The sequence below is a fragment of the Lissotriton vulgaris genome, chromosome 3_1 (genome assembly GCF_964263255.1).
Source record: "Lissotriton vulgaris chromosome 3_1, aLisVul1.2, whole genome shotgun sequence".
NCBI lineage: Eukaryota > Metazoa > Chordata > Amphibia > Caudata > Salamandridae > Lissotriton > Lissotriton vulgaris.
The window spans coordinates 1,108,648,190-1,108,664,080 of NC_141689.1; the positions used below are offsets into that span (position 1 = coordinate 1,108,648,190).

Below are 15,891 nucleotides of genomic sequence, written 5' to 3' on the forward strand. Positions count from 1 at the left end.
CAAATCAAGTTCTCGAAGTCAGGAATGTAGACAGACTCCCAAATGCTGTAAAGCCAAGCGCTGGCATGTGAATTCCAGATGACAGAGCACAAATATCGAAGATTGGAAGTTAAAGAAGTAACGCCGTAGTGCTGCATGACAGAGAAATTGACAAAAGTACACACCAGAAGAACACGTAGTACTGCTGCAGAGTATGCGCAGGACGTGGTTGGCAAGAAGGCAAACTGCAATGACGGTACCAACCACAACATGGCGGTACGTTTCTTGACGACAAGCTGGGTGGCTCAAGGCACGCAGAAACATGCAGGCGTCGATAGGCAGCTAAACAGGCGTCATGGAGGAACGAGGAGAGAAAGACATAACAGAAGCACTCTGCCTCCATGCGACGCTAGAAGTAAGGTGAGTGTGCCCTTGAGCTCGAGCTACATCTTTATTTTTAATTTTTGAAAAAGACAGTTGTCAAGAAATAGGCATCAGGTCTCAGCGTAGGCCACAAGGCAAGCCAAATAACAAAGTAGAATAGCCGTCTCTTCACTCAAACTGCTAGTGCACAACCTCCAAGGTACCGAAACATGGAGTTCACACAGATTGATTCAGGCAGACTTTAATTTTAATTGATTTTAATTGCAGGTTGTAACGGTCCCAGTTAGTAGCTCTTTTGTAAACAGGAGACCTTTAAACAGCAGGTTGGCACAAGTTGCGCAGGCAATAAACTGAAGTAACAAAGTGAGCTGACAATCTTTTAAACAGCAGATTCCAGAAATAGCACAGGCACACTTCCATTTAAACAGGAGGTTGCAGAAGTAGCACAGGCACACCTAGGACAGACAGCAGCAGTAACGTTACTCACGTAAAACGCTGACTCACTAGATGAAAACAGGGAGTCCTTTAAGTTTGCTCTAGTGCCAGATGATTTAGTAGTAGTATTACTTCAGCAAAGGTTATTCCAATGCTCTGGGTTGAGACTGTCCGTTGGAACCAGACACTGGTGGGGCACCCAGACGCAGGAAAGTAATTTTAAACGTTTCTCTTCTTGTCTTTGGTTGCAATGATGATCTCTTTAAATTCACTGAAGTTCCTTTTCTTTTAAATGGGTCCTTTTTTACCTCGTCGCCAGTGTTAAATTCAATAAAATAAAGATGAAGGGTCCTTGTTGTAATGTTCATGTAGTATATTTATTCTTGAGATTAGATAGAAGGTACAGCATTCAGGTAGGAATGTAATATGGTAAGAAACCCCACCGGGAGCAGATAACTTCCTGCTCAGCCTCCAGGTAACTGATAAATCCCTTGAACAGCAACAGGTAGAATCCTGGATGACATCACAGAGACATGACATAGACAAGCAGACACTAACACTAAGGAGGGACAAAGAGAGAGGAAGGGCACAAAGAGAGAGGAAGAGCAGGATATAACAAGGCCCACCCCACATAAATGCATCATTGTCAACTCCTTCGCTTCATTCACCTATTTGTACTTCCAGAGTTTCTGTGTACCCAATCATATTAGACTGCAACTGTCTATGTGCCCAAGGGGTTAGGGCACACAATCTTGCAGCCCATAGCTTCTAGCATTGTCATCTAGTGACTAAAACAAGCCATTTTATAATGGCTGTGGCTAACACCAGCAACAAAGTACATGTGCACGACCTCTTGAACGAACAGTGAAACTCAAACAGCTCCCGAAAACTTTCTGAACTCTTTCACTGCAGAAGAGGCACCACACATGTATGGCAACATTAGAACACATTCCTCATACACGTAACCCAGTTTAAATGCAGGCCTGCTCCCCACAGACCCTTGGAAGAGTCATATTGTATTTCAGCATTCATGCTTTCTACCCCACACACATTTCTTTCAAGAGTAAGCCTTGAATGCTTGCCTTTGATCAAAGCTTAAAAGGAAGATTCTTCACAATCAACATGCCAAGGATAACAGGCAACATAAGTATTATCCAGTTGCCAAACTTCCATAAACCCAGGAGAACTTGCCTAAGAACGGATAATTAATATGAAAGTAGGATTTAGAATTCAGTCTTTTTTATTTAGTTAGAAAACTGTGCTTACTGAAAGGCATTTATATTTATTGTATTTAATTATTCACTGCAAAAAGGGATGCTTAAGCTCAGATTCTCTTTGTACAAAACCAGTGAAATTCAGCAGTTATAGTTACCTGAGCTAACTGTAACTTATGCCCACACAATGCACTGCTTATAACCTCACATATTATATCACTCATGACAAGGTCAGTGACATCACTGATTACATCACTGATTACATCATCCACAGAACCACTCACACAAACACTGATACCCCCATACAACTCTTGTACGGCCACTCCCTCTCCGTGCGTTTGCAGAGTAGTGGAGAAAGGGGACGGGGCCTCCGACAACCTCTCAGCAATCACGCTGTGTGGGACTTACTGGCGGTAACAGGAGGGCTTGTTAGCTCCCAGGGACCCTTAGTAGCCAAGGGAATTTCATCCCCTAAACAGCAGTGCACCAGGAGACCCTTTTGCAGAGTGCTGAGGTATGGCCTTGAAGTTCTCTCTGCAATCCAGATGTTTGGGGCTTACTGGCGGTAACATGAGGGCTAGTTGGCCCCCAAGGACCCTCTGCAGCCAAAGGGACTTCATCCCCCAACCAGTTGCGCACCAGGAGGTGCGTTGCAGAGTGGTATTTAAAGGTGGCAGGGCCTCCGGTGACTTGCTGCTCGTTTTTTAAACATTTTAATGTATCAGGGGAAGGGGGCCTATTTTGTCCTCAGAAACCCCATCTTCCAAAAAGCGGCCTTCATACATTTGAATTTCTTTTAACGTGAAAGGTAGTGGGGCAGAGTGGCCCCCTCCCGGGCTGATTTCGGCCCAAGGGACCCCATCCCCCTGCCTCTAATGTGGGTGCCCTGGTCCAACCCAGGGCACCCACTCAACACAGATGAGGACCATGGGGGGATCCGAAAGGACCTGCGTGTCTTGCCGGCTTGCGGCCTTATATGAGAGCCAGCATTGCTTTTAAATATAGGAGCTGTTGACATGCAACTCCATGTATGTAAAAGTGACTGTGCTCCGCTTCTAGCAAGCGAGAGCATTTTTTATACTCTTGCTTGCTAGAAGCGGAGCACCATTTGCTATGGCTTGGCGGGAGCTGTAAAGGTCCCGCCAAGCCCTAGCAAACAGCTATGTCCCAGGTGTGGGCACCACGAGATATAGCAGGAGCTGGCCCTGGGGGGTGGAGGTCCCCAGGCCCCCCTTCTTTGTTAGAAGTTGCCCCAGGGAGGTGGTGGTGCCCAGAGGCAGCGCGGTGGGGCTGCGTGGCACCCCTGCAGCACACCCACATGATTTGCAAATGAAGCCTTGGGGAGGTGGCAGTCTCTGGGGCTGCGGGGTAGGGGGAGGAGTCTGCCCCCCCCTGCATTTAAAAGAAATTAAGCCCCGCGAGGTGGCAGTCCCTGGGGCTGTGTGGGGGAGTTCTGCATGGTTGTTTTAACATAAGATGTCCATTGTCATGCACAGCATGGGGTTGGTGCAGAGCTAGTTAGAACCCCTTCATACGCAGGTGCCCTATCCCCACAGCGTGCAGCTTTTCCTATGGAATTATATGTCCAGTTAGCGCCTAATGCTCATGAAAAAAAAGTTAATCCATCTCAGCTCCTCCTTAGAAAGTTTGGGGTGATTGGTCAAGTAACAGGCCGAGAAAAACGAAGGGGTCCAAAAACGCAATTTCCACAGGAATTTTTGAATAATGCTACCACCAGAAAAGCTGAACGGGATGGCATACAATTTAGCAGAAAGCTAGGCCTTTGCCTGGAAAATTTGCTTTTTTGTGTGATTTGGTGTAAACAAATTCAGTAGTAATTGAGAAATGAAGGTTCAAAATGTGTAGATATCTGGAGGGTTGGTACGGGGGAGGACCTGCGGGCCTGCAACTTAAAATAATAGAGCGATCTGAGTGGCCGAATGGGCTTTTTGTCCCATTGGGTGATTCGCCTCTGCACGAGCGAGACGCTCCTGTGAGTTCCATGGGAGCATGCTCTTGGATTGACTGGCCACAACATGAGGAGAAATGTTGCGGCTGCCATTACAGGACACAGGGACTTGGTCTACATGTTCAGAACATTTTTAAACAAGCATTTACAATGCAATAGGTCTCCCAGCTTTAAAGTTTGAGCTATTGGCATTGTATATTACAATGTGTTACATTAATTTGTTATCAAACTCTGAATTGTTGTATAAAGATGGTAAATGCTGCAAGAAAAAGCAGCACTGAAATTGATAGCTTTCGCAATCGCTATTGAAATGAAGCTGAACAGGCAGGGACAAAAGCATAGTCATAACAATCGATTTAAAAAATAAATGAAAAAAAACACTCACTGAAAGTCTGCTTTCGATTCTGCGACTGTCCGCAAACCCAAAACAACGGCCTCCTCCTCCCCCGAGGGCACCTCACCACGCACGAGTACAAAAACAAGCATTTGCAGTGCAATAGATCTCGGAGCATTAAAGTTTGAGTTATTGACATTGTGTATGACAACGCCAATATTTTTTAACTTTTGCAAATGTGACACCTATAGCATTTCTATTGTAATTTGTGTTGTATTTACGGGACTTAGATGTATTGTCACATCCTGTTGGTCATGTAGACATTCCTGCCCTGAACCCTTTGTTCTAAGATTTGAAAGGCATCTGCCTGCCCCGACTTACATGAGAGTGGTAGGAAGCGTGGTTAGGTAACTATACTGTACATTTATATAGCTCTCTCACAGCTCCGGGAGACACATGTTTCCAATCTTGAGCCATGTTTACAGCAATGACAGCCAGGCCTGGCTCTCACACTCTGTCACAGTGCCTACAACTAACTGTAAGGAAATTGATGTTGCTGTGCCGTGATATCTGCAGCAACACCGAGCAAGTGACTTTATCATACCATATTTCACCCATATGATACATTAAATTGTCATTTTGGGAAACTATGGCAAAGTCAAAGATAACATGGTGAGTGTCACCACAAACGTAAAAGAGTGACTAGAAACAAGCATTGTGAGGGCGGGAAGTGTTCAGCTGCACAGTTACACAATTGTTTTACAGTACGGTCAGTTTGCAAGGTTACTAGGTGAGTGCCCTTTGATTTCAGCTGCTTCAACATCTTACAGTTTTTCATTGCATTTATATATATATATACACAAATATCATAGAAATAAAAGTCAACGCCTGTAGGCTCATAACTGCCAAGGTGATTGTTGTGTGTGACATTTTCATAATTTCAGGATAATAATGAGTGACATTTAAACAACTATGAGTGACACATTCTCATGAGCAAAATCAAGCAATGAAGATGAGGGAAACCTATAATTATTAGAAATTACGCCCATCTGAGCAACGAGAAACTCTAATCAGATCTTACAACTGCTGCAAAGTGCCAGAAATGGAAGGGCACTAAGATGTGAGAGAGGCCCCAGCGTGGAGCCTGAGCCTGCCTCACTGAAGCTGAACTCAACTTTGCACAGACAGTGACTGCAATGCAGAGCTCAGCTGTACATTTGCTTACAGTAGCAGGGTTGAATGATGAAATCACAATTAATAGGTAAAAGATGTGCGACAATATGACACTGCAGCATTGTTATTATTTAGAAGCTAAGGAGGGCGGGGGCTATGGGGGTGCTAACAGACAAACATGGCATACACAAATTAGGGAAGCTCTCCCTCTGCGCCCTTAATATTTGACCACATCTGCCCTGCAGAGACACACAAGGAACAGAAAAGACACAGCATATAACTGCGAAAGATGAAGCAAACACAAACTAGCAAGTTTTGAACCATAGTGCATCGGAGGGATTTGGAGGATCTGAAACCACAGGCCCGCCTGATTGGAGCTGATGAGCCTGGAGCTCTGCAGATCCTGTGAGGGAAACGTGAAGAATGGGACATGAGGGGGGACTGGCGGCCCTTCAAGAAGAGACCACGTGGCCTGCTTCGATCGGGACCTGCTCTCAGCACTACGGGAGGTAACATATGGTAGGTAAGCTGCAGCCAAGTGGGGGACATGCAAATTAGAGCTGTGCCCTCTGCAGGAGTCAATTAAGTACTGGGGGAAGCGGGCTGGCACAGGTAACTTTCAATTGGGTGACCCTGTGGGTCATGGCCTGAACTGCATAGTGCAATAGTCTAGCGGTGTGATGCAGTGAGAAGTGCTGGAGAGTGACCTCATATGCATATTGGAATAAATCTGCTTTGGACATGAACAGCGGAACAGAGGAATTGGGATGACAATGGGAGTGACTGGTGGCCTACATCTTGGGTTAGGCTGGGAAATCGCGACCTGCTCATCAGCCTAAATGGTGCTGCTTGACATTATCTAATCACGGGCCTCTACCTGACCCCATTACAATAGTAGTGCACTAGCCCACATAAAATATATAAAAATAAATAATACACCTCTACAGCTGCTACAACACTGGGCCAGGTCAAGTTGACATGCGAGGAGAGGACCGGAGGCAGCCGATCTCTTAAAAGTTTTATAGCACAGAACGTTTATTATGCGAATGTGCAGACTGTAGGCAGTGTAATTATGCAGAGTTCAACGGCTGTAACTCACTTTGCAGGTTAAATGATGATGCGCTCAATTTATTAGAAGAACCTAGTTGAGTGAGACTTACTGTAGGTCAGCGAACGAGCTCCCGGCCGGATAGATTGTAGGAGACAGCTGCGACGTCATACGAGCAGGCAGCGGTCCAGAAGCCTCAACATGAGCCTGACTCGACCAGTAGTAGCGTTCAATTTACCCCCAGGTTGCACTGGACTGTATTAGGGCGAGACAGCGGCTGCCATGGTCCAAATCATTAGGCCGCACTGGGCCCCGGCCCTCATAGCAGATCGCATTGCGAGCTGGGGGGGGGGGGGGGGGGGCCTCCTGGCTGAGCTGGCTGCCAAATTTAAACTGTGCCGTGGCAGGGCCTGCCTAGAGGTGTGTGTCCAGCTGACCTCACCAGTAACTACTGGGCGAACGACGAGCATGCCACTGGCGCCGCCCGCCTTCAGTTCCCTCATTACTCACTCTGGGTCATGTCACTCGTTTCCCCACTACATGTCTGTGCTCTGTGGGATTGGCAATGCACCCCTGTGGCAATGTAAACGCGCCGCGTTCAGAACGCGGCCCGCGGGGGTTATTGCCGCGCTGCGCACAACAGAAGACAGTCAGCACCCGGCGACTCCCTGCGCGCCTCCGTTCGACTTCGAGGCCTGCGCACGCAATGCTGCGCTCATGTACGCCTACGAAGGGGAGGTGCCGGCCGGGGCTCGATCGTTGGAGTCTTTCCCCTCTGACCTCGGGGGTGACCTGGTCGCGCACGCACCACAGCACCACCACTATGCCGCCTGGGGAGGTCCGCCCCCCTCGCCCCCCCTAGCTACGCGGGTGCTGACGCATGCAACCGTCAGGGAGGACACCCAAGTGTGAGGAGGAGCGGCCGGGGATCGAACCGCGGGCGCACGTGCCCACGGAGAGAAGCCGCGCCCACGGAGAGAAGCCCATGCCCTAGAGAGAGCCTCGCGGTGGCAGCTGAAGACCGGAGTAGCGGTAAGTGGCGGGGGGGGGGGGGGGGGGCGCTTGGTGCACGTGTGTGTGTGTGTGTGTGTGCGACAGCAGGGGGTGAGTTCTCTTTATGTGGGGGTGCATGCGTGCATGGGCGCTCGTGTGTGTGTGTGTGTGTGTCTGCGTATGCGCATGCGCATGCATGTAGGGTGTTGGAGCTTCCCAGGAGACGGCAGCTGCGCGTGTTCGCGCGCGCGTGGCCTACGCCGATCGCCTTTGCGCGCGACCTGAGCTGTCTCCTGGGAAGCATAGTCAGCAACAAAAGATCTCCTGGCGGACACAGCGCTGACGCGCTGTTAAACGCCAGGAGACCTAAAAAGGATAAAAATGCGCACAGCGGTGTGGTTGGTATAATTACATATGCTAATAAAATATTACTTTACAATAAAAAAAAATCCTGCTAGTGGTACCTGAGGTAACCACCTACAAATTTCTCAGCGTAGGATCATTCCGGGAGAGAAACTGAATCCCACTAGTTCCATGAGTTCAAGGTGTAAGGCAAACCCCTTAAGAACTATTTGGATCCTCATCTGAGAGCATTGGCCAGCCGTTCTTCCATAAAAAAATGAACACAAAACAGCAATGTTTAGGGCTGTTTTCTCTGTCTGAACTTATCTACCTACATTAAGAGGAGAAACATATGCTCATGTTTGCAATAGAGAGATGTGATGTGTTTATCAGACATATCAGTTTTTTTTACCAGAGAACGAATGACTAGGGAAGATTGTCTAGGTGTCCTTGGTTGAATGATGAGGCAGCTCATGGATGGCATGTGTGGTACCATCTTGAACTTTTCAGACTTTTTAAAATTATAATTATGCGCTTTCTCTGGAATGTTGAGAGCACTGGACTATTTAGACAGCCTCGTCGCTCAGAGGCAAATGTTGTCTACGCTGACACAATACCGCCAGTCCTGTCAGACTTCAGATGGTGTGTTATAGGGTACTTTATTCAGCGATGGATTTCCAGCGGGACTAAACAATATATTGTGTTCCTTAGCGAGCCTTGACATCTACAGAAAGACCTAGGAGAAGAACTATGCAAGTGTATTATAAAAAAAAGGCTCCCGATTTTCCATTTAAACGGAGTTTTGCATATAAATTCAGACAGAAACATATTTTTATTTCGTGCGTATTTATAAATAGAAGTGGTAAAATGCCAATAAGTATGTTTACCTTTGCTGCTGTCTGAGAGGAGAAGACGAGCCTGTCCGAGTGCAGGAAGGGGAGAGGGCTGATCATATTTCGAGCCATTAACAGAGGTTGACATTAAGGGGCCATCAGGGCTCCTTTTGCTTAAGTATCCTAGCTGGGAGCTATGGGGGGGTAGGGGCTGGTCAGGAGGAAGACGCATACCTAAAAGCGAATGAGGGAAAACAAATGTCCACAGCTTATCACTTCACAGGAACTTAAGAGAGGCCTGCTTTTGACTTAGTTCAGGCCCTGGAGCCAAGAGTTATGCAGGCACTGTACGAATGTGAGATGTGCTGGTCTGTCCCAGTATTTACACAAATAACAAATTAAGTTCCACTATTGTGTTTTATTTAATTTAGAACACTATAGCCCTACTCACCATAATGCAAGGTGTCAGAGCGCTTTACATCATACATTGACAATAAATCATATGTGTGTAAATCAATGTATGTGATGTGTTGCATGAGACAGTGAGAGTTAGATTAGAAGGACTGCAATTTATTAACTGCAAGTAACAAAAGGATCTCTTTGTTAAAAGCAGTAACCCATTTACTAATCTACATAAATCTATCTCAACCTATAACAACCAAGCGCGCATTGCCTATTGAAATAAATATAGAAAAATACTAGCTGCATCTTCTGTTTTTGCTTGCGACAAATGAAAATGTGGCTAAATACAGCTAAAATGATCAAAAAATAAATATGGATAAATACAGACGGAAATGTAAAAAAAAAGCCACATAAAAACGGGAGCCCTAATTATAAACTCGAACTGTGGTTTAAAAAAACATTCAAAGAATGCATTAGGTCCAGAATTGATTTCCAAAAATGGTAATCTATTCTTGGCTCTCTCCTTGGTGGCACGTTTCTAAAAACAACATAGTACATAGATTTTGTTTGAAAAAAAAATGGCGCTCACCTCAAGCAGAAGGCAGCCCGCCAAGGAGATGTTCTCTTGCTCCACAGCTAGGTGCAGCGGTGTCCGCCCCGACTTCTGCTCTGGAGCATTGATGTCCGCTCGAGCTGCAATCATCAGTCTGAGGCAGGGCATGCTGTTGGCCATCATTGCCAAGTGAACACCATTCAATCCTTCAAACAAAGAAAGACACATTCACTTCACAGGGCAGACATGCAAAAGTGTGGTAATCACTGGCACCGTTTCTAACGGCAGTTTGTCACCGCTCCAATGTTGAAGGTAGGAGTGGAAATGTACAAACGGCTAAAGCCACATACGCCATTTGTATGCATTCTTAAGTTTCACCTTGATGCACAAATACATTCATTTACGAGTTAAGGTTTCTAGGAATTATGAGAATTTACACTTAAACTTGATTTTACCACAGAGAACTATCCACCAGGATATCTATGCACGTGAGCGATCTGGGTAATCACGAACAGTTGTAGATTCCCAGGATCTCAGCTGGAATTCTTGAAGTATTCTATGAAAGTCAAGAATTTACTTCCAACAAAGGCATGTGCCTAGGTGAGTAAATGTTTGATTTTCAGTCAGGGCATTTTTGTGAATTGGGCCCACAGTGTTTATTTGTGATTGTGTCATTTTTGAAACATGACCTAGTTAGGCCTATGCTTCAGAAGAAGGGGAAGAGCCAATGTTTAGAAGCAAAGGATTGAATCTTGTAGAATCTTGTGACCATATGGAGAATTCTTGCTGTTCTTCTTGCATATACATTTTGACATCATTTCTTGTCACATCATTGTGCCTGCTAGGGTAATTCTTCAGCCTTAGAAACAATTCTATATTCCCTATATTCCCTGTTCTCTCCAGCCTTCTCATGATGCTTGCAAACTTCAATGTAGACATCAACACCAAACTCTTCTCTGGCTACACAATCACAAATATCCACTGCCAGTCAGCTTTGCACAACTGAGGTCACGAGATCTCATCCTCAGCTGACCTGTTTCTCACACTCCCCACCCTCCATCGGTCTATCCCACCTCTGACAGTCATATTGTAGAAATCACAGGTAATGAGGTCCCATTTCTTTGGCACATATTTATTAGTGTGAGGTAGATGCAGGCTAAATGTAAAAATGTTTGAGTTACTCTGCCAAAAACTACATCTGACCTTATAAAAAGATTAATTACAACTAAGATTAATTAGAATTGCACGCTAGCTTTGTTTCACAGTGTCTACCATATTTACGTCGTACACAAGGAAAGCGCTGCAGAGTGGAAGAAAGGACCCGAAAAGCCAAAGAGAGAGGAGGTGATGTTATTGGTCAGGAAGGAGGACTGGAAAAGGGCAGAGCGGAAGGGTAAATGCAGCAAGAACGGAGGAGGTGAGCGAAATAGAAGCTGGATTCTAAACAGAACTAAACTAGGGAATACCAGGGCTGAAAAACAAAGAATGAGGAATAAAACTGCAAGGGGGACAACTTGGATCCTTCCTTTTCTTTCTCACAACAACCCAACACTGGTTGCCCCTTCATTCCCTGTTGCCGAAGTCAGCCAAAACTAACATTCTCTTTGCCTCATCCAATGCTAATAATCACTGTTTCTTCCAATATCATTCTCGCACTCAGCCAGAAACCTTGGTGACGACTTTGACTTCCAAATGAAACTAACCTTCATCAAATCGATGAGTGGTGGCTTCCAACTCCTCATAATAGAAATAATCTGACACCTTCTCTTCCAATCATCTAACTCTTATTAACTTCCTTTTTGTAAAACAGCTCTGGCACTGTCGGAATCTGAACATCACCTCCCTGTGTAGCCCTTAGGAGGTGCTCTGTCCCACAAGTCAGTTATCTACCTTGCCCAGTGGCATAGCAAGGGGTAAGGGGCACTGGGTGGTCCACCCTAGGCGGTACAAGTTTTGTGTGCGGCGGTCTCCCCGCCCCTACCTGCGGCTGTCGCAGTCCTACACCACTGACCTTGCCGCAAGCACACTGTTCACATTGCATAGGTCCGCTCCCATCTAATCTTACCCACACCATGTAAGCTGGCTCCTTGCTCAAAAGAGTGTGGCGCTCGGGTTCCTGGTTTTGACTTCCAGGCAATCCCTGGGCTACCGCCTGTCGATCTGACGAGCAACATAAGCGTGTACTGTCCAGTCAGGACCTATCGCTCGGCTGCTCAGCACCTCTTTGCCCCAAGATTCCATGTACCACGTACTAGTAGAAGACCTAGACGCTCCTGGCCAAAATGCACTGGAATGCTCTCCCTAAACCTAACAGCATCTCTAGGGATTTTAGGGCCAGATGTAGGAAGGCTATTACCGGTCGGTAACGGCGGAAATCGGCGGTTACCGACCGGTAATAGGCTTTTGTGATGTAGGTGTGCAATTTACAGATTCGGTAAATACTGAATCGGTATCATCATTTACCGATTCGGTATTTACCGAATATGTAAATAACATGTAGGAAGCACTTTGAAGAGTGCTTCTGTGCTTTAAGGATTCGTTAAGGATTCGTTATTTACCACCAACCAAAAGTTGGTGGTAAATTACCATGAAGTTGAACTTCATGGTAATTTGCTACTCCTATTAGCGAAATCGCTATTCTTTTTCTTTGATGCATTGCATTTAAGGAATCTCAATTTGGGATTCCTTAAATGCAAATGCAATTTAAGGAATCTCAATTTAGAGATTCCTTAAATTGCGATTTTTGCATTTGGGACGATGTATCCCAAATGCAAAAATACCGGTCGCAAAGGGGCAGATTCTGAGAATCTGCCCGTTTGCGACCGGTTTTTGCTTTGATGCATGTGGGCCGTAGTTCTTTATATTTGATGTTGTATTTTTACCTCAACTTTCAACTCTCCATCCCAATAACCAATTTGTTTATGCATCTATTAACCGCCCAGTCCCAGTATTTTGATTCTTTGATAGCGATTGTCCACGTTTTGTGGATCCAATGCTCTGTCCTTTCAAAAACACACAGAAATAAATACAAATAAACATATTGTACGCTTGCAGATGCATAGAGTATAATTCGCTTTTTATTACCTTTGTTGAGTAAAGGGAGGGCCCATCATTTACGAAAGGCGATGCAATGATGGCCATGTCCTCCCTCAAGAATGGTAATAAATGGCGCATCACACTCAGCGGATCTGCATGCCTGGTTTATGCCATGCTCTTTTCCATGCGCATCAGTTATACATAAAGTTGTACACTGTATTCAGTTTGAATTTCTAAATATGCAGATTGCCATATCAGCAGTCCGAGTTCTTGTGGTTGGATGCGTGACATTCAAAGCCCACTGAATCTATGTTTGCTTAGAGGCTGCCTTGAGAGATAAGTAGGTGTGTTATCCATGTTGTAGTCACTGATCCATCCAGCCACAGGAGTCCCTAATCTGTAGGTGAATATATTGTGAGACACTGGTGAAGTTGTTTTAGGGGTCTACAGTGACAGGTGCGTCATGGTTGCTTAAGGCTCATGGGTGTTGGAGATACAGAGGGCTCTGAGATGTCTATGTCCTTTTTTGTATCTGTGGTCTACTGTATGTTGTATTTACTCAGTAACCATAAAACAGGTCTTCTCTGTACCTTACTTGAACTTCACTGTACCAGGACACGACATTCGCCCCAAGGTGCAGCTTTGTTGAAATTCCTCCATTTGTACCATGTAGTACGGGCATGCACTCGCTGACTAGCGGCACTACTGCGGCCCACCTGAACAACACTGTTTGTTTTCTGGTCGTGGAGGATATGCCACCTCAACTGCAGGAGGACCTGGCAAGCACCAGTAGAATGCTGGTAATCTGTGTGCTCACAAATGGCCAGTTAAATAGGAATGGAATAGTGCCAATACTGTGAGGAAGTCCTGGGTGAAGCTTAAACCACCAACAGGAAATGGTGATGGGAGAGAAAAACAGAAAAGTGTTGGATGAGTCGGCTCACACAAGGGAATTCACCCTGATCTAATTTAGAAAAACTGAAACAACTGTGGGCAGTTCTGATCGAAATAAAGATAACAAAAAGAGAGGAACGGGGTTAAGGGTCAGAGTTGGGAGAAAGCTGCACAGAAGTCATGAAGTGGTTGAACATGAAAAAAAAAGCCTCAACCCCATTGGGTCTAAGACAACTGACTAGAATTCTCAGAAATCCCACCTACCGATGCTGAAATTGATCAGCAAAAGGTAAGACTAACTGTACTGTAAATCATAGTTAAATGAGGTTATCAAGCATTTCCCCTCTTTTCTGTTTACTGTTACAGCAAGACATGCTTTTTAAGTCTGTGTTATTAAACAACCTTTAAATTCCTTAATGTGCACAAATGGAACTTTTCAGAGTGGCTGCAACTTTTTAACCGTTATTGATTTGGACAGGTGTTTGAAGAGATCAAAGAACCCAAAAACTGACGTTTTCATAAAAAATCTGCAACATAGAAAAATAAAAAATAGATCATAAAGAAAGTATGCGCAGAGGAGCAGGAACATTTATTGGCATAAAAGGGCACATACCATCCCCATTGGGAAGGTCGATGATCTTGGCTATGTTCTTGTGTTTGAGAAGGATTTCCAAGATGTCTGCCTTTCCTTCTTTGGCAGCCAGATGTAAGGCTGAGTTCCCATGTCGATCGAGGAGGGCAATATCAGCGCCAGCTGACACTAGATTCTCCACTATGTCAGCCTGGTTAGTTAGGACTGCCAGATGCAGGGGAGTCTAAAAAACATAAAACATGAGCTAGTCGCATGTCACACCAGTATAAATGCAGGAAATTATGACGCCAAAAAACAAAGGTTTGAAGCAGAAAACAACTATGTTGCCACAGACATACAATCCAAACAATGACATAAGTCCTGACTTAGATCTTGGCTGACGGGTTACTCTGTCACATTGCCGACGGATATCCCGTCCGCCGAAATATAAATCCCATAGGATAATATGGGATTTATATTTTGGCGGATGGGATATCCATCACTGTTGTGAATGAGTAACAAGTCTGTCGAGATCTAAATGAGGCCCAGAATCTACAGAATGTTGCGTATGGTTCTCCTTACATGGTAGATGGTGAAGGGTGCTTTGCTTTGGGAAATGGCTTGAAGGCAGTTATCTAAGTCTTATGCCAGCCTGCGATCTACTACACCTTCCCTTCACTGACCTTTCCACCAGCCCAGGTGGTTTACTCGCCCTCTTCCCTTCTGACTCATTTTTTTGGGGTATGGTTGGGAAGTCTAGGCCTCCACCTACATTACCAAGGGATGGGGTAACTGCACACTGCTCAATGCTCCCCACCAGTCCTTCCAGTCATGGAAAAGCCATAGGACTGAACCCACCCTTTCCACCACTCCTCCACTCAACTGTTCAAGCCCCTTCTCCTAGAGAAAGTACGAACCCCCACATAAGGAGTGGGAGAAGAGGCCCAATGCACAGTCCAGAAAGCCCCAGATGTTTGTGCTTCTGACACTGGGTAGGGTTAAAGAGAGCCCACTAGCACTGCATATGGCAGGAAGCCAGGGATGCATAACAGGTAAACCCAAGGGTGCTAAAGCACTACGTTGCTGTATAGGGGCAAACCAACAAACTGTTCCCCACACCTGAGAACACAAAGTGACGAAACAGGTAACCAAGCCCACTGTCACAATTAAGTGCTCTACTGATCAGATGGTCAGGTATACTTATGTATACTTTTTCACAGCTCTCACAGAATACATTTGTGATGAGAAAAATGTGCAAGGCACTTATACTCGCACTTGGGCAAGACAGACTTGGTTCTCCCTACTTTCCCGTTATGTCCATTCACACAAGAGACCAATGCAGCATCCAGATCCCATGGCCCTGAACATTGTGATTTGGCAGCTGAAAACCTACAATTTGGCCATTTGCACAGTCCAGAGCAGTGTATGAAAATCTTACGGAAAGCAAGGATACCGTCAACTCGAGCATGTTATGGTATCAATTGAAAGTGCTTTATCCAGTTTGTAATTGCATGAACAGACAGATTTTGAAAGGCACAGTACAAACACTGTTTGTTATTTGTTAGACTTACAAAAGCCAGGGCTTCTATTAGAGTGCCTTCAGGAGCAGTTTCTGGGTGGGAGGGTGGCAGCCGATGAACGAGTTGGTCCGGGGACATCGGGGACCTGCCGGCCAGCAGCCGACTTGGTTTCAGGGTGCAGGGGAATGGTGGTAGTTGACAGACACAACTT

At 45.6% G+C, this 15,891-nt stretch overlaps 1 protein-coding gene across 3 annotated transcripts in view; it reads right to left on the reverse strand.

Moving 5' to 3' along the window:
* NFKB1 (nuclear factor kappa B subunit 1) overlaps nucleotides 1-15,891 on the reverse strand; it is a 398,216-nt gene that overhangs the window by 42,656 nt on the left and 339,669 nt on the right. For all 3 annotated transcript variants that reach the window (XM_086961580.1, XM_086961582.1, XM_086961581.1), the window contains exons 17-18: nucleotides 14,203-14,404; nucleotides 9,696-9,865 (exon numbers count right to left, since the gene is read on the reverse strand). In XM_086961580.1, the coding sequence (XP_086817706.1) occupies nucleotides 9,696-9,865; nucleotides 14,203-14,404 (372 nt within the window). The remainder of the gene's footprint in view (nucleotides 1-9,695; nucleotides 9,866-14,202; nucleotides 14,405-15,891) is intronic.